The sequence below is a fragment of the Sus scrofa genome, chromosome 1 (assembly GCF_054392235.1).
Source record: "Sus scrofa isolate SSC_HxYL_T2T_F1_AM1 chromosome 1, Sscrofa_HxYL_maternal_Yorkshire_Landrace_v2.0, whole genome shotgun sequence".
NCBI classification, from domain to species: Eukaryota; Metazoa; Chordata; class Mammalia; order Artiodactyla; family Suidae; genus Sus; species Sus scrofa.
In genome coordinates this window covers 199724000-199743255 of record NC_139383.1, presented here as the reverse complement: position 1 = coordinate 199743255, position 19256 = coordinate 199724000, and the positions used below count along the sequence as shown (strand labels likewise).

At 40.2% G+C, this 19256-nt stretch overlaps 1 protein-coding gene across 2 annotated transcripts in view; it reads left to right on the top strand.

Annotated features, from left to right (window-relative positions):
• The first annotated feature begins 305 nt into the window (after positions 1-305).
• RTN1 (reticulon 1) overlaps positions 306-19256 on the top strand; it is a 224843-nt gene continuing 205892 nt past the window's right edge. The window contains 1 exon segment of one of the 2 annotated variants that reach the window (NM_001244640.2): positions 306-743. In NM_001244640.2, the coding sequence (NP_001231569.2) occupies positions 503-743 (241 nt within the window). In that variant the 5' untranslated portion in view covers positions 306-502. 2 annotated transcript variants of the gene reach the window in all.

Here is a 19256-nt window from a genome sequence, read left to right as displayed (position 1 = left end):
CAGCTTGTCTAATCAGTCACGCTTCAGCTGGGAACTGCTTCTCTCCGCTCAGCCGCTCTGATTCCTCCCCAAATAAGAGGAAGGTTCAAGCGTATTTAGCACATCCTCCAATCTGGGCCTACTATTACAGCCCGGCGGCTGGCGTGAGCCAAGGAAGACTCGGACCAAGCAGGCCTTTTTCACCTGCGTAATAACAGCTTTGGGAGTAGCGAAGCGACAGCAAGAGCGGCGGCGCCGCCGGGAGTAGGAGGAGGAGCGCAGGCAGCGGCCGCGGTGGGGCCGGGAGGAAGAGGAGGGGGGAGGAGGAGGAGCTGAAGCGCAGAGAGAGACAGGCAGCAGCTCTGCCAGAGTTGCAGCAGCGGCGGCGGCGGCACTGACACCGCAGCTTCCCCAAGCCCCGAGTCTCAACGGGAACAACAGTAGGGAGCGCCTGCCCGCCGGTCCAGCCACCGCACCTCGGCTCCGCCAAGCCGCCGTCGCCCAGCCGGGGGAACTGCCAGCCATGGCCGCGCCGCCCGATTCCCAAGACGAGTTGCTGCCTCTGACCAGCCCCGGGTCCCAGTGGCTCGGGGACCGGGGGGAGGGGGAGGACGAAGCTGTGACGCCGAAAGGGGCCCAGCCGGCGCCGCAAGCAGGGGAGCCTGGCTCTGGGTTGGGCGCCGGAGCCAGGGAAGCGTCGCAGCTGGAACTGGGCTCGGGCCCCGCCCGGCCGCCGCCCGTTGCCATGGAAACTGCATCCACAGGTAAGGCGGGCGGGTGAGGCTGCCCCGCTAATGGCGTCGGGGGCTCGGGTCCCCCAGCTAGTGTCCCTCTCTGCAGCTCGTCTGTGCACCTACCTCACGCTCTCTATGTTGAGCACCAACCTTAATTCTTCGCCAACCAGCGACTGTAAATATTAGCGGACTGGTAGGGGACAGAAATTTTTTTTCCAGAGGCTCGAAAGAAAACAAAATACTATTGATTTTTTATTTCATTATGATTATTTTTCTGGCTTTCAAAATTGTCTTCAGAAGCAAACCACAGCATCCTGGCTGCTGGCGCGCCCGTGTACAAGTTCCTTCCTTCTGGCAAGGGATTGGGGGCTGTAGGACCCGCATGGCCAGTGGCAATGATTTTGGGGGGGCGTGTTTGCGCACAAGGCGCGCGCCACCGACTGAGGACGCTGACAACAAAGCGACCGGCAGGCCCGCTGCCCCTACACCTGGCCCCTAGACCAGAGCAGAGACGTGGCTTTATAGCTCTCTTAGCCTTTCCCTCCACAAATCGCCACACCCTACTCCCTCCCATTACCCTTCTCTTCCTCTAGCTCCCCTTCTCTCCCCGAACTAAATAGAAACTCCAAGGTGTGTCTAATTCAGGAGGGACAGTGTTGCAAAAGGGTTGGGAGTTGTGGTGGCCTCCGCCCAGAACCTTTCTTTTCTAATCGCCCGGAGGCTCCATTTCGCAGGGAGCTTTGAAACTTGCATCTAAAGAGTGGCCGGTCTGGCTGAGGTGTTAGCGGACTTAAGTGGTGGAGAGTGTAAGAGGCAGAGTTTACCATCAGTCTGAACCTGCTCGGGCGTTTGGAAATTGCCCTGAGGTGGTCCTCCCTTTGCCTGACTTTCCCTTTTGAGCTGGAGCGCGCGGGTGTCCAGCAGGAACCAGGAATCCTGGAGCATCCCGTCCATAGGATGCCTGAGGAGAGCTTTGGGGGAAGGGCTGCCGGCTTGGGTAGCTTTGTAATTCCAGGGGATGGAGTAGATGGTGCTGTGTTGTGCTGTTTCCCCAAGAAAGCTTTGCTGTGGTAGAATGAGAGTTGTGTAGTTTTGGAAATGTAGCTGTTGAAGGCAGGGTGCTAGTTGTTCCTGAAGAAGGGGAAGGGGTGCAGGACCTGGCATGCTGCTTTTGGCAACTGATTGGCTTTCCTAAGCCACTGCCTCTCTTAAGGGTCATGAGGAGTGCCTTAGGTAGTCTTATTTATGCTCTAGTACAAAAGATTTGAGCTGAGGAAGGAGGTTTAGGAAATGCATTAAATAAAACACATCAAAATTCTGAAGGAAAGAGAAAACGAAGGAACATATACAAGAAAAAAAAAAGACTCAACATCAGAAAACCAAATTTGTCATGTATTCGTTACTGTATGGGAGAGGGGAGGATTTAAGACTAAGAATGGCTGCCTAATCTCTCTCTCAACTTCACCTAAATGAAAACAAAACTCTTTATAATTGCAAAAGAAGATGACATAAGCTAATAGACAAAAGAAGGAGGTACTTTTTTTCCCGTTGGTTTACAATTACTATTCCTCACTGAGAATGTCGCATAGTACAGAACCTTTCATCACCATCACGGTAAATTATTTCTTTATAAACATTGTTCATCTCCCATGGGTGTCAACTAGGTGAACTAGGGAGTGGAAATTAAGTGCCCTCTGTTCAGTAACATACTATCCATTAAAATGAGCTGTTATATATAAAATGCTTAGACAAACTGTGGCAAAATAGGCATTTGTAATGTTTAATGTTATTATCACTATTATTGTAGGAGTATTTTACTTTATTTAATAGGGATTTCCTATTCTAGGCAACAAATACAATACTAAGTTTGGATAGAAGGAGAATGAAGGGAGGGGAAAGGAATTTTTAAGTTTATAATTGCTATTGATGGAATTTCTCATATAGTTGTTGATTAATGTTTTAAATTTGTATGTTTCTTATTTTGTAGACTGGATGGCTGTTCTAAGAGGCCCAGATACCAGAAATGATATCTAAAGAAATAACTAGATCTTGAAAAATCCAAATAAAATCTAGGCCAGCTTCCTTGTCTGTTATTTTGGCAGTTCTGTTGCAATAAGCAGAGTTAGCAGGTGCATCTTCAACTTAATCAGAGACAAAATCCAGAGGAAGCTTATTAAGTGCAGGGCTTTACTTTTAAAAAGAATGGTGCTCTTTGGGATTCAAATCAGTCTAAGAAATACTTTAGACTTTGAGTGTGATACACTGTAAACAGGTTTTGTTTCTTCTTCAAATGGAATTATAAAATGTAAGACATATATTAATGTTTTAAAAACTTTTTTTTTCTTCTGAAAAACACCACCAATCATGCCATCTGTAAAGAAATTCTGTTATTTATTTTTATACATCGATGATAATTAAAGTTCCTGAAGAAAGGTTTCCAAAATTATTTCTCAGTCATGTCCTGGAATGAATATATGTTTATACTTTATTAAATTTGTGCTGTAAAACTCCTTCAGTACTGTATTTCCAGGTATTCTCATTGCTTCTCTTGCTTTTGTGGAATGGAAATGTTCCTAACAGAAAGTAGCACTTTCTTCTAAAACCTGAATTTTTCATGTCTAAAGTTGATAATGGGCATGTGATATGATGTCTGTTGACAGGGGAACATTTAATACATCATGTGCAGGCTACAACATGTTAGATTGTTAGTCATGAATCAGTGCCATCATCTAATAACTTTATACAAAGGATGTTAAGAGAAACAGTTTTGTTTTTTCATGATCAGTTATTTTATTCCTGGAGACTATTCAAAAGGAACATACAATAACACAAGGATAGAAGAATGGCCCTTTGTTTAAAGGAAGAATTTAAAATAGAACATTTGAACAAAATGTAGTGGTAAAATGTTAACTCACTGGCCACTTTCGAAATTAGCTCATTGGAAGTTAACTCATTCATGCATGGAAGGCAAAATGAGAGAGTGGAGAATGATCTGGAGAAATTGGTCTATGTGATTTGCTTTAGTGATAGTGACTTATAATAATTTCATTAAATTTCTAGGTGATTGTGGAGAGGTATTTTCCCACTTTACTTGACCATAGTGCTCATAAATATATATTTTTCAAATGCTGAAGTTACTCTATTGGGAAAAAACTATTTTTAATTTATCGTGATTTAAATGCCTATCAGAATGTTTATATAATACTGTGTTTATTCTGTTTGATGTAATAAATGGTACCATCCACATTACCAATCTTCATCTAAAATCCATGGAGACAGGATTAACTCTCTAAAAATTTAAAAAAATTTTTAAAAATTTTGAGTCCTTCTGAGCAAGTCCCTTCAGAAGGTATAAATTTCAATCTTCTGTTTTCTTTCATCTTTTAAGAAAGCTACAGTTCTCTCAAAATGGGAAGGAACACTACTCTTGATTTTATAATATTTTACAGAATTTATAAGAAAAAATAGTTTCTAATGCACTTTATTTCTCTAGACATAGCCTGTGAATATAATCAGAAACATTTCTGGCAGTAACTGTAGTATGTGTCTTTTCATATAGGGAATTTAAATTAGGTTAAAATAAAATTTAGAAAGACATACTCTAAAAATACATTGATAAATAAATTTTATCAAAGCTTTCAGCATAACTTCCTCTTCATGAGCTCACTGTTCCAGGAAACCCATCCTACTCATTGTCCAAATACACCCTAGACCTTCCTGCTCCCATCTCTTTTCTAGGATGTTCATCTAATTCTGACTCAGAGTTTGGAATAGAGTTGTGGATTATTTTGCTCATTATACTGTCTATCTTGCATAACCTGGATTATGGAAAGTTTTTATTATCTTGTGATTCAATTCAGTTTAGCAAACATTTACTGAATGCCTTCTTTGTGTAAGGATCTCTGCTAAACACAGGTTGTGATTTCCTAGAACATGTGCACTTTCTGTTTCACATTATGATTTAGTTTAGTTGAACAGTTCCTTTTGTGTCATTTTTCATTGTCCTCATTCCCAAGTCATTGCTGGAAGCTTGATGAGAAAGGTATTATAATGATCTAACTACATGGGCATAAGTTAGTTTTCTGAGGTCAACATCGGATAAATAAATACCAGCATAGCTTGCTCAAAGTGCATAGCTGGGGGAAACAAAATCTGTCTGTCTGTCTATCTATCTCTCTATCTGTCTGTCTAACTCATTCTGTCTTCTTCATAAAAATAATTGTGACTGAATAGTACTCAGTGATCCTTGGATTAGTTATTTGTGCTTTTATTTTAAAGTTAAAGGAAATTATTATTTCAGTGGTGACTAAGGGACATTTGAAAAGGCACTGTAAAATATAGGTGGCAGTGAAAATAAAAGACATATTTCAAAAGACTAAAATATCCACCCAGGGATGCACTCAATAAAAATCAAGAATATGGTCAAAAGATGAAGGACAAACAACCAGTTTTATTTGTTTAAATAACATTCAAGGGCAAAAAGAATAAAAAGAGCATGAACTGGAGAGACTCACTGCTTGTGGAAGATGCTCTAGTGACGGTAATGGAAAGAGAGGAAAGAGCTTCTCAATTCACATTTAACCTGTGTTATTTAAAATATACTGTGATCACTTTGAAATGTGTAGAAATATAAAATCACTGCGTTGTGTAACAGGAACTTACATAGTATTGTAGGTCAATTATACTTCAAAAAACAAATGTATAGGAAAAGAGATCAGATTTGTGGTTATCAGAGGGGAGTGGGGGAGAGGAGGGGAATTGGATGAAGGCAGTTAAAAGGTACATACTTCCTTTTAAGTAAGTACTCAGGTTGTAATGTATGATAGGATAAATATAATTAACTGTTGTATGTTATATATGAAAGTTGTTAAGAGGGTAAATCTTCAAGAGTTCTCATCACAAGGAAAACATTTTTCCTATTTCTTTAATTTAGTATCTAAATGAGATGATGAAAGTTCACTAAAGTTATTGTGGTAATCATTTTAAAATAAATAATTAAAATGGACAGTGATTCTTAAGTTGGAAGATCTAAGACATATAGGATGAGAGACTGGAAGCCTAGGATAGGTCAATAGTGGGTAAAATCCCATTTCACTTCTCTGATAAGATTGGCTCTTTGAAGCCAACTTTATTTTATTTTATTTTCTTATTTTTTGTGTGTGTTCTTGCCATTTCTTGGGCTGCTCCCGTGGCATATGGAGGTTCCCAGGCTAGGGGTCGAATCGGAGCTATAGCCGCCAGCGTACACCACAGCCATAGCAACTCGGGATCCGAGCCTCATCTGCAACCTACACACCACAGCTCAAGGCAACACCAGATCCTTAACCCACTGAGCAAGGCCAGGGATGGAACCCACAACCTCATGGATCCTAGTCGGATTTGTTAACCACTGAGCCACGACGGGAGCTCCTGAAGCCAACTTTATATCTTATGGTATAGAATGTATATGGTGAGCATTTTACATATGATTCCTAGTATCTCTTGAGAATAAGACTAATTCTAGAAAAGTTGAAATGAGGCATGATTTTCAAAAACAGGAAAATAATGGATATTTAAAACTTATAAGCCAATATATTTGTTGCTGAGTGCTGGTAGAATTTAAGAATGCATTATTATGCCAAATACCTATAAACCCTTAGAAAAGAATAAATTCCCATTGGTTAACTAAAAAATAATGCCCATAAAACACATTTTACTGTTTTTCATGTTCTGAATCACCAACATATGCACAGCACTTACTATGCCCAGGAACTCTAGAAGGCAGTCAACTCTAATTTTGCAAATGGCACAACGTTTCAAAAGGTGGTTGATAATGGTAGAGAGTAGCCTGCTATTTAAAAACCTTTATTTTAATGTTAACCCCAAAGTGAACTCTTTTCATTAAAATCATTTTTTACTTTAATTTAAAAAATTTTGTTTTGGGTACATGCACATGATATTACATTTTTAAAGGTACAAAAGGGTATACAGAGAAAAGGAAGTCTTCTTCACATACAGCCTTCCAACCAACCATTGTCTCTCTTCAGTGGCAACCATTGTTATCAAATTCAGAAAGAGAACACTATTTAATTCATTCGTGATTGTATTATTATTATTGAACCCCTGCTATATGCAAGGTATTATTCTAAGTCCTAAGGATACAGTATGGAAAAGGACAAATGAAAGGCTATCTTCCATAATATATCTATCTGTGTGTGTGTGTGTGTGTGTGTGTTTAGAAAGGGAAATAAAGAAGAGGGAGGGGAGACAGAGAATAAAGAATATATGTCAAGTTATGATAAATCCTATGGAGAAATTTAAAACAGCATAGTGGAGTGAGAGGGGTAGTCAAAAAAGACCTCTTTGATTAGGTAGCATTAAAGCAAAGACTTGGAGAAGTGACAGGTCATGCAGATGTCTGGGAGAAGATCAGTTTAGGTAGAAGATATAGTCTGTGCAAAGGCCCTGGGTAAGAGTAATCCCTGAAACAGAGGGAAGTGAAGTGGAGTGAGCAAGGGAAGAAGGGTAGGAGATGGGCTCAGAGTGCAGGGTGAGGGCTGATGGGCATATTAGGTCCTGTAAGCTATTTCAAGAATTTTGGATATTATTCTGAGTTTGATGGGAGCCACTGGAAGGTTTACAGTAGAGGAGAAACTTGTTTAGAGTACAGTTTTATTTTAAATTTAATGACTCACTGTGTTGAGAATCTAAAAAGGAGGGGTAGAGGGGGAGGGATGTGGAACAAGAATGGCCAACTAGGAAGCTATTGCAACAATCAAGCAAGAGATGAGAGTGGCTTGCACTGGGGTGATAGCATTGGAGGAGGTGAAAGTGGGTGGATTCTAGATTAAGTGTAAAGCTAACAGTGTATCCCTAATGGGTTTTTTATGGTTTGTGATAGAAAGGAGTCAAGGATGACACCATTTTTGGCTGAGCAAATGTTAAGAATGGAGTTCCTATTAGCTGGGAGTGGGAAGACTTTGGCAGGGGCCGGTTTTAGGGAGAAGCCGGGAGTTTGGTTTTGGGAATGTTAAGTCTGAAATGCTTGTGATATAGCTGAGCAGAGATATCAATTAGGCAGAGTAGACATTGTAAATTTTAGAGTTGTTGGCTTAGATATAAGATCACCAAGAAAGAAAGGGTTTTTTGACAGCAAAGAAGTCAAAGAGTCCTGAGATACTCAAATATTTAGAGTTTTAGGAGTTCCTGTCATGGCTCAGTGGTAACAAACCTTACTAGGATCCATGAGGACGCAGGTTTGATCCTGGTCTTACTCAGTGGTTTAAGGATCTGGTGTTGCTGTGAACTGTGGTGTAGGCTGGCAGTTGCAGCTCTGATTCTTCCCCTAGCCTGGGAGCCTGGGAACTTCCGTATGCTGCTGGTATGGCCCTTAAAACCAAAAAAAAAAAAAAAAAATTAGAGTTTTAGTGAAGGAAACTGAATAAAAGTGGCCTAGTGATGTAGAGAGAGTTGAAAACATGTGATTCTGGAAGGCAGAGAAATATATGTTAAGAGGGATGGGTTGCCTCTGTCAAATGCTGCTTACAGGTTGGTTAAGATGAGGACTGAGAATCAACCATTGGGTACAATGAGAAAGCCATGAATTTGATGAGACTGTTTCATTATGAAATGTTGGGGGGAAAACTTTGGTTGGAATGGGGTTTTAGGGAAAGTAGGAAAGGAAAAAAATAAGAGACTGTCTTTAGATATAACTCTTTTGAAGGAGGAAACTAGAAAAATAGGACATAACTATCTGGGGTTGGAATCAAGAGAAAGTTTTATGTATTTTTTACTATTGGGGAAATTAAAGCATGTTTGTATGGTGACACAAATGATTTAATAGGGATGGAAAATGGATGGTACAGGAGAGAGAAGGGGCATTTCCTGCAACTATGTCCCTGAGTAGGTGAGGGGAAATGGATGAGAACACAGTGGAGGATTGATGTGAGATAGACAAAAGGACAGTTCATGGATATGACTGAAGAAAAGACAGAGAAGGGGACACAGATGCAGGGGTGGGGCTGAGTAGGGGTGTAAGTTCAGTGAGAGAGGAAACAAGGTCAATAGCAGAGTGAAGGCAGGAGTGGAGTTAGGAGGGGAGAAGGTATACAAGTTTTATGTAGGAGATTGGAAGAGTGAAAGGTCTAGGGGAAATTGTAAGAATTCTGAGCATCCCTAGTGCTCATGCTTGGGACTGATGGCCATGAGCTTAAAGTGAGACCAGTTATCATGCATGTGATCTTTTTTTTCCATCCGTGTTGATTTGGAGTAGGTAGACAGTTGGATTGGTTTTTGTTTTTGTTTTTCTAGCAGGCATGACAAGTTGAGCAATGGAGTTAAGAATGAGTGCATAAATGAGTGAGAATACAGACGGGTCATGGAATCTGGGGAGGAGGGAAGGACAGAGGGGGATGAAGCACAGTGAAAAGGTGATGTGAGCAGTGGGTTGTACGTGCTGACAGGTTGAAGAACAGGAGCCAGGGTATTAGAGGAAGGGAGCTGGAAGGAGAGGATTCTAGATAGAGCATTTGAAATGGAGATTAAGGAAGGGGTACAGTTATTGAGGGCATTGGGAGACTGAGATAGAGTGGAGGACAAGGTCATAAGAGGAGTGGTGTGCAGAGAATGACAAGGCCAGCTGTGAAATAATCACCTGCATGGTCACTGAAATCATGAAGAAGAACCATAGTAGAGATTGAAGAGTACAGTGAACCAGTGCTGATGTGTTTAGGAAAGGGCATAGTGACCTGGGCCTCAAAGCTAGGTGATTTTAGAGGGGAGGGAAGAATAGGAGCCTGTGAAATGATAAATTTCTGACCATAGGTTCTGCATATTCTTTTTAATATGTTCATAACTTAGAAGATGCAACTTAAAATAGTTCATTGTGGGGAATGGGAACTTTGAGGGTTTGTACTGAACTAAATATAAGCTAGAGGTATAGTGAAATTACTAAAATATTTCATGTAGTTTTAGGACATATTAATAGACGTCTTGGGCACACATTATATAAAGTAATAGTTCCCTAGATTCTGTTCTAGGCAGACCAAATTTGGAGTCTTGTACTAAGCAATGGGTGCCATGATTTGAGAGATACTATGGTGTGGTGAGCAAAAGGAGACTAGATCCATGTGGTTTCTAGAAAAAGTTTGTATTTGAGAAATGGTTGGAAAAAAAAGAATTTTGTCCAGAAGAGAATTAAAGGATATCTGAAAGTTAAATTCAAATATTAGAGAAAATGCTGATGAAGTAAAGACTTGACTGAGGTGATTTCACAGGGAAAAATTGGGACTGGTGGGTAAGTCAGAGAAACAGGTTTAGACTTAATGGAGAAAGTTCTAATAATTCAAATTGCCCAAAAAAGAGATAGATTGTCTCTCGGTTACTGATACTTAGGCAAAAGTGAGGTTGCTATTTACTGGGGGGGGGGGGGAACAAGAAAGTATTTGTTGTACCAAGATCTTCATTCTTTCATAAGAGAAAGTAATACTCTTTACCTTACCTGTGGTTGTTAAAGTATATTTCTCAAAAGTAAATAGCACACAAATGAAACCAGAAAGTGTTCATCACAAAAATCACAGTTAGCTTCAGATTGGCTTCTTATAAAAATGAAGTCTCCGCAGAATTTCAGACTTCTTTAAATTCTTCTCTAATTCTCCATTGTTGAGAAAAACTCCATAATGTAACACACTTGCTTCTTGAGAACTACAAATTTTATCCAACTTGATGTTATTAACAAAAGTGTGAAACATGATATTTGTAGGCATCTGTTTTATTTATTCTTTTTTCCTGAATTATATTTTCTATTTTTTACTTCAGACTCTAATTATATAAATTTTCAATATATTCTAAAATGTTTGGGAAAATCATTAACTAATACTGTAATGCTCACATCATCATATGATTCTGCCCTTAGTCCTCTGCCTCACTCTCTGTATATTTATGTCAAATTATTCATTGTAAAACTATGTTTGCTGAGTTACCCAATGATTTACATTTTTAGCTGAAAGGTTCTGCATCCTAACTTCCATAACCAATCCCCGAATGGATTTTTTAATTCATCTACTGCATGAGATTGTTATAAAACCATCTAGAGACCAAATTCTTGCTTCCTGAATGTGGGGAATTTGTTGAGTATCTTGCATCCTTAAAAGTACCAAGAATTTTGTTTTATGCATAGCAAGTCTTCATTCTAAAAAACAAATCTTGGGAGTTCCCATTTTGGTTCAGTGGAAATGAATCTGACTAGGAACCATGATGTTGCAGGTTCGCTCCTTGGCCTCGATCAGTGGGTTAAGGATCCAGTGTTGCCATGAACTGTGGTGTAGGTCGCAGATGCGGCTCAGATCCTGTGTTGCTGTGGCTCTGGCTCTGGGCTCTGTAGGCTACAGCTCCAATTAGACCCCTAGCCTGGAAACCTCCATATGCCATGGGTGCGGCCCTAAAAAGACAAAAAATAAAAATAAAATAAAATTAAAAAAACAACTCTTGGACAACAGAAAAGTGTGTGTATTCAAGTTACTGCTGATCTAGTTGATGTGCATAAGAATAAAAAGCAATGTCTTATGAACAGTCTTGTGGTTGTCTAGGGGGAGGGGGAGTGAGTGGCATGGACTGGGAGTTTGGGGTTAGTAGATGCAAACTATTACACTTAGAGTGAATAAGCAATGAGGTCCTGCTGTAGAGCACAGGGCACTATATCCAACTCTTGGGATAGACCATGATGGAAGATATTGTAAGAAAGGGAATGTATATATATATGTATGACTGGATTACTTTGCTGTATAGCAGAAATTGGCACAACATTGTAAATCAAGTATAATTTAATTAAAGACAAAAAATTTAAAAGAAACAAAAAAAGCAATGTTACATCTTCCTTTGACATGAATTTTTTTAACGGATCCTGAAAAAAATCAGGGCTTCTCAAAATATGGTTTGTAAACTACCTGCTTCACATGAAGCAATCCACAGACAACATGAAGCAAGCCACAGACTTTAACTCAAAGCAAGAAGCCTGCCAAATGCATGTTAAAACTTTAAGAATCACTGATTTACTGACTGTCCTCCTAATGTTCAGCATTTTGTTGGGATCTATAGGGAATGGAAGAGCATGAGCTTTGTCCCCTTTCTCCATGCCTCCAAGCTTACTGTCTACTTGGGATATGTGACTAATTCACATAAAACAAAGGTAAACAACTCAAGCCAGAATACAACCTGATGCTTAGATAGATGGTATAAGCTAAAAGCGCTGTAGGGATTTCATAATTTTATGGGTTCCAGAGTACCTGGTCTCTTGAAAGAGGTAGAATATAACTTATAAGGATGGACAGAATAGAAAGAAGCAGAAGTGGCAAAAAGGCAGTTTTAGGAGAGGGGAGAGACATGGGTGGTGATATGGAGATGAGCAATGACTAGGTCATTTTAACCCATCTCTTTGGGTGGGAGGAGACAGATTCAGGGCTTTGAAAGCTGTTCATGGGACTCTAGACTCCTTTTATATGGATTCTGGGACCTTTGAAGGAAAGTCCCAGAATCCATGTAAGAGGAGTGAGGAAAGTCATACAGGTGTCCCTCTCTATCTTTGGGTTCCATATCCACTGATATAAAGGGCCATTTTATATAAATGAGCAATCCATGGGTATTGGTATCCACACAGGGTCCCGAGACCAATTCCCAGAGAATACTGAGGAATGACTGTGTAAACCGTGTTAAGGAAGATTAGTCCAACAGTGACATACATGATGAACTCAACAGGGATGATCCTGAAACCTGCACTTTTGGTAAAAGCAGGCTGACTCTGTAACATCAGTTTCAGGACCTTGAGTAAATATCCTTGAGAATAAAGAGGAAGGTATCTGGGAAGAAAGAGGAGGAAAGATGAGCAGTTCACAGGAACATTCGATAGGACTTTGTGACAGGACAAGGGCGATGAAGGAAGGTATGAATTAGCTCTAAGGTTCTGTTCCTTTGGCTGGGAGAAGGATGTTTCTCTAGAGGGATGGGAGGGGAAACTGGTGGGAGAGGTGAGGATAATGCATTTGTATTTGTCATGTGAGGCTCAAAATGATGAAAAGCCATTTGAGTGAAATCTCCACTTGGCACTGTGGATAAAGGAATGGATTTTGGAGATGAACACAGGATTGTAGATACAGATTTAGAAAATTAGAAGAGAAGCCATAGAATAAATTAGTTTTTTGGAAAGATATTGTATAGTATGGGAAGAACGAAAGGCCAAGAATAGAGCAAGTGCTCCTTATCTCTTACTAGCTGAAAGGCATTAGGCCAGTTATTGAACCTCCCTGAGCCTCAAATTCTGTGTAGGTGGAACTAGGTCTTGTAGAGTGCCTGGCCATCAGATGATAACTACCCTCATTATTATAGGATCATGATGGCATGGTATAGAATGAGCCTAGATGGAGAAAGCACATTTGTCTAGTCATGGTTTTGGCACCTAATATCCTGTCAACGAGGGCAAATCTGCTTTATGTCTCAGTGTCTTCATATATAAAATGAGCACGATACCCTTGTCCTGGCTACCTTACAAGGCTGTTAAGATAAAATGAGATAACATGAGGAGGTACGTGCAAGTTGCAAATGGCTATGCATCTGTAAGGAACTGCCAAGAGGAAGCCTGGTCAGCTCTGTCAGATGCAGGAGAGAGGCCTAGGAGAACAAAAAATGAGAAACTAGAAGTTCCTGTTGTGGCTCAGCGGTTAACGAACCCGACTAGCATCCATGACGAAGTGAGTTTGATCCCTGCCTTCGCTCAGTAGGCTAGGGATCCAGTGTTGCTGTGGTGTAGGCCGGCGGCTACAGCTCCCATTGGAGCCTTGGCCTGGGAACCTCCATATGCCACAGGCGTGGCCCTAAAAATACAGGGAAAAGAAAGAGAAAATATTATGTCTCCTGGGCCCTAGGTGTTTTTTTAATAGAAAATGCTGTACTTAGCCAAATCTCAGTCAGACAGCAGCAGGGAATGGCAGGAGAGCAAGGGAGAATGGGGCTGGGGAGAAGTCGGTTCTGGCAAGCCACACTGAAAGACATGTTGGCTACGAAGACTGCAGTGGGAGTGGTAACCCCCCTCTGTTCTACTTGTCCTAAAGAGTGATCTGTGACTGGAGCAGGGCTGAGGTGTTCTCACGGGGGCCAGCTGGAGTGAGGGAGGGCAGCAGGTGGGGTCTATTCTGAATCTCCTGATCTGTAGAAAGGCAGTGATCCTAGGAAGCTGCCCCCTGAATGTGTGGAAGTCTGGAAGAGGAAGCTTCTCTCACAAAGAGGCTATCACAGTGAAAGGCAGCACCTGTACCCTATCCTCCCCTTTCACCCCAAGGTTAAATTAATGGCCCTCTGGGTTTGTAGGCTAGCTCTGTATGTTTAAAAGTCTTCTGTAAGTAGGAGTTCTCCTTGTGGCTCAGCGGGAATGAACCTGACCAGAATGCATGAGGACACAGGTTCGATCCCTGACCTTGCTCAGTGGGTTAAGGATCTGGCATTCATTGCTGTGAGCTGTGGTGTAGGTCTCAGACACGGCTCGAATCACACATGGCTGTGGTGTAGGCCAGGAGCTACAGCTCTGATTCTACCCCTAGCCTGGGAACCTCCATATGCTGTGGGTATGACTCTAAAAAGACAAAAAAAAAAAAGTTTTCCATAAATAGATTAACGGTTTTGGAAAGATGGAGTAGATGGCCATCTAAAATCATAGTAAATAAAATATTCTCTGATGTGAAAAATTAGTGTTTCTCAATTTCATAAAATGTAATACAATGTTTTAAAAAAGTACACTACTTTTATTATTTATTTATACACATCATCAAAGTAAAAACAAGGAGCTTCCTGTGCAAATGCAGCTTCAAAATCCTAAATCAACTGGTTTCTACTCCAACCAGATTGTAGCCCCTAAACACCATCATATATGGCAACTTTGGAGGTACTACTATTAGTGTTATTAATTTGCTTAGCAAACCTTTTATTGAAGATAATACAAAGCTAAGTTCATTCCAGCATGTTTGCATTATCAGAATTGAACTTGTGTGAGTTTATTTTTAGATTGAATCCATGGCATTAGGGAAGTGTTCCTATTTCATTTTACCATAAATATGAGAAAGAATAAATGCCCAGTATTGTTTCTTAGAAATTGTATGATCTTTTAAAGGCCAAGAAGTTCCCATTTATAATTTGGATGTCTGTATATCAGAAGTCTCAGAAATAAGAATTGATTTAATTTCTGTGAGTAATGTGGAGGAATTTTAAAATATTTTCTTTAAAGTAAGGTAATGCACTTTCTAGAAAAATGAGTCCCAGAAATATCCCTTCCTTAAGGTAAACATATATTAAGAGTAGGGATGATTTGCAGTGGGCAATCAAGACCATCTGTGTTACTTTTTTTAGTGTAGTAATCTCTGTGCTCAGTAGTTATCTAACTACTGGGTTATAATAATTTCCAGAAACATTGATTCTTAAAAGGATTCTTTATCAAAAGCTTTGCCATTATGCCAGATAGAGGACATCAAGGTCAACCTTTCACTGTCTAACTTAACACATAATGACTACCTTTGCACTGCGGTGGTTTGTGTGAAGATGTTTTTTGAATATTGAATTGATGTTGATATGTTCCATCATATAATCATATTGCTATGAATCTCGTGGAACATTATTTTCAGTTCATAAAAGGGAGTGTTGGTAATCAGTTGATCATAAGAGCCTAGAACTTCTTCTTTGTTTTTTTTTTTTCCCCTTAAGAAGGGCCCTGTTCTGCAAGGAAGAAAAAATCAGTAGATGACTATGTATAAGTAAAATGGGATTTAATTTAGTTGATTTTCGTAGTGAAATGAAAATGGTCAACCTCATAGCCTTGTTTTAAAGTTGTAACAATAATAGTAAAGGAAATGTTTGCAAGAGGAAAAAATTACTTATGAGCTCACTTTCTTGTAAAATCTCACTCTTTCTGCACAACTCTTAGTGCCATCCTTTTATAGTAGTTTAAGAACTGAATGAGCTAGTATTTGCAGTTTTTGACACATAGGGAGGGCTGTATAAATGTTTGCTATTCTTCTTACTGTTAATAATTCCTTATCAATTTTCTTTATTTGCATAATTACTACTAACATTCCTTAAGTACTTTAGAATGGATGAAACACTAATGTCCTTTATGGAGTGATCCTCATTTTACAAATGTGGATTCTGAACAAGGCCAAAGCCTCATCTCTGGCTCCCAAATCTCATGCCCTCTCTGTTGTACCACACTACCCTTCTGCCTTTGAAATCTAGTGAGAGGAAAAATAACACTTTTATAAAACAGTAAAGCCAGGACATGAGATTCAGCTTTATTTTTTCAGGGAGAGAAGAAAATAATAGGAGTCTCAGCTGGAAAGACTAGAGAAGAGAGGGGGCAACAGGGTTGGGAGGGGATGGTGATGGAGGAAGGAAGCTTGACTCCTAGAATGAACAGAGTTAGACAAAAGGGAAGGGAGTTGAGATGACATGAAAAAGGGAGAGAATTAAGGAACAGAGAAATACAAAAAAAACAACAACTGTATTTCTATTTCCATCTCTTTCTCTCTGTAAAGGAATGGATTTGTAAAAAAGGGGAAAAGAGAAGTAGGTAAGAAAGGTTTCCTAAATTCTAGAATCTGGAGTGAGTCCTGGTACTTGGTTTCACTCCCTTTGAAATTATAATTCACATCTTTTCAGTTGCTTAGACCCTTGACCCTCTAGTGACTTGTCTAAATGAGGAGACCCCAGCAGGCCTCTGGAGTTCAGGGGTAGGAGCTGTTCTCAGGGTGTTCTGTACAGGGCTGTCCAGAGCTTTCTCAGGCCCAGACCAGATGAAATCAGGCAGTGGACTGAGGCAGGCCTATGGGCCAAATGTTCCTTCCTCTGTCTGGGGATTTTCCCATGCACTCACGTTAACTTTATCTTATTTAGAGAAGAATTTAGCTCTGGGTTTTCCCTTAGATATGAGATTATTTGTACACTTTTTTTCCTATGCACAAAGAGACTGTGATTTGCAAATGCACTGGTCTGGATATGGATATCAAATGGTTAGTTGGTTTTTCTTTTACCATGCTCGAGTATAAAAATGTAAAAAGAGGAAATAGAGAAAAGTGAAGGAAGATAACATTTATTTAGCACCTAGTGCTAAGCAGGCAGGAACTATGACAAATACTTTATATACTTAGATTAGCTTAGGATCCACTGGCCTATTAATAGGTAGCAGAAGACTGCACTAATATTTAGTTAATCTGAGTAGTGGTGACAACTAACTTGCATAATTTTCCTTATTTGCTTCCAGCCAAGACCAGAAACCAGACATAGCTAAGGAGTCTTCTGGTGAGATCCTGCTAAGTTGATCAGAATTGGGGACCAGATATTGGGGTTCAAGTCCTGGTTGGTAACGCGTATGCATTTTCAGGAACGTTTATTTAAACCACACTCTTCTTGGGGCCTATTGAAGTAGTAAGCTATGAATCTGGGGGTCCTTCCTATCCTTGCATCAATGATGATTTGCATACACATACTTTTTTGTATTGTATCAAGTATAAGAATGTTTCTTTCCCCTTGTCTAGTCTGCAGGTCCCTTGGTATAGGTGTTATGTCCCCAGTAGTCTCTACAATCCCTAGCAGAAAGTCAAGTGTATCAGCGTCAGAATTTCATTGTTTCATTTTTTTTTCTTTTTACGGCCACACCTGCAGCATTTGCAAGTTCCTGGGCTAGGGCTCATATCAGAGCTGCAGTTGCCTGCCTACACCACAGCCACAGCAAAACCTGATCTGAGCCTCATCTGTGACCTATGCTTCAGCTTGTGGCAACACAGGAGCCTTAACCCACTGAGCAAGGCCAGGAATTGAACCCTCATCATCACAGAGACATTGTGGGGTCCTTAACCCACTGAACCATAGCGGAAACTCCTGATAATTTATTTTGTCTTTGATTACATAAATGGTCATAACACCATATTGGGATCATAGAACATTTTCATAAACTTTCAAAGTTCACAGAATCAATGACTTCATAGACATTAGAAGTAGGATTTGGATTTTTTGTGCATAATCCATGTGACCAATATTAAATCAATGACAGTGTAAGTTCTTGCTCCTGTTTTTATAAATTATAAAAAATAATCAGGAGTTCCCATCGTGGTGCAGTGGTTAACGAATCCGACTAGGAACCAGGAGGTTGCGGGTTCGGTCCCTGCCCTTGCTCAGTGGGTTAACGATCCGGCGTTGCCGTGAGCTGTGGTGTAGGTTGCAGACGCGGCTCGGATCCCATGTTGCTGTGGCTCTGGCGTAGGCCAGTGGCTACAGCTCCGATTAGACCCCTAGCCTGGGAACCTCCATATGCCGTGGGAGAGGCCCAAAGAAATAGCAAAAAGACAAAAAAAAAAAAAAAAAATCAGAAAAAAATTGTCTTATGTCATACCACTTTGAATTTCTTTTAAAAACTCTAGAGGAGTTCCTGTTGTGGCACAGTGGAAATGAATATGACTAGGAACCATGAGGTTTCGGGTTCAATCCCTGGCTTTGCTCAGTGGGTTAAGGATCCTGCATTGCTGTGAACTGTGGGATAGATCACAGACATGGCTCGGATCCCATGTTGCTGTGTCTGTGGTATAGACTGGCAGCAACAGTTCCCATTAGACCCCTAGCCTGGGAACCTCCATATGCCATGGGTGCAGCCCTAAAAGAAGACAAAAGACAAAAAACAATAAAAAATAAAATAAAAACTCTAGAATGTTAACTTAAAAAATAAAAACAATTCTTAACAGATTTGATTAAAACTATCTGATGATAAGTGAATTCTGTTAGCATTTTAAAAAGTTAATTGGATAGATGTCCTTAATAAGGCATTCAATTATCCTGAGAATTTACATAATATTATGCACTAGTTTGACATAATTGCCACTAGCAGTTCTTCCTTTTCAGCACCTGGCAACTCACCTGGCAGCTCTGCCCCCAAAAGTAGATGCTGCATTGAGGTGCAGACCATTACAAATTGGATCTTCATTTTCTGTTAGTAATAGGAATATTAATGGTGAATTAATTTTTCATTACTTTGTAGAGAACAAGACATTACAGTCTTTCCAGTTCAACTGTAGTCTCTTAAAGTCTGAGCAGTTACTTAAGATGAAAGAGGATCCAATGAAATGGAACTTAAAAGCAGGTTTGGGCCTGGTTAAAAATTTATTTCAGTAGCTCCCTGCAAAGACGGCCTGGCTAAGTCTTCATATGGGATTTGTAAATGAATTCAGGCACTGGGCCCACTTCCTGACTGCTGGGCTGGATGATCTGTGCCAGCTTCCTCCATCTCTACTCAGCCCTGCCTATGTATGTTGTTCTCTTTTCATATGGCAGGGAAGCCTGTGGTTCTTGAGTTAGAGCTGCTTGAAAGGGAATGTAGCATGAAATAGGGTATTCTCTGTTCCTGGAATGGTTCAGGGAGAGACTGCATGATTGCTTATCAGGGATGTTTAAAAGTAGGCTTATTCTTTTTTTTTTTTTTTTTTTTTTTTAAATTTTCCCACTGTACAGCAAGGGGGTCATGTTATCCTTACATGTAAACATTAC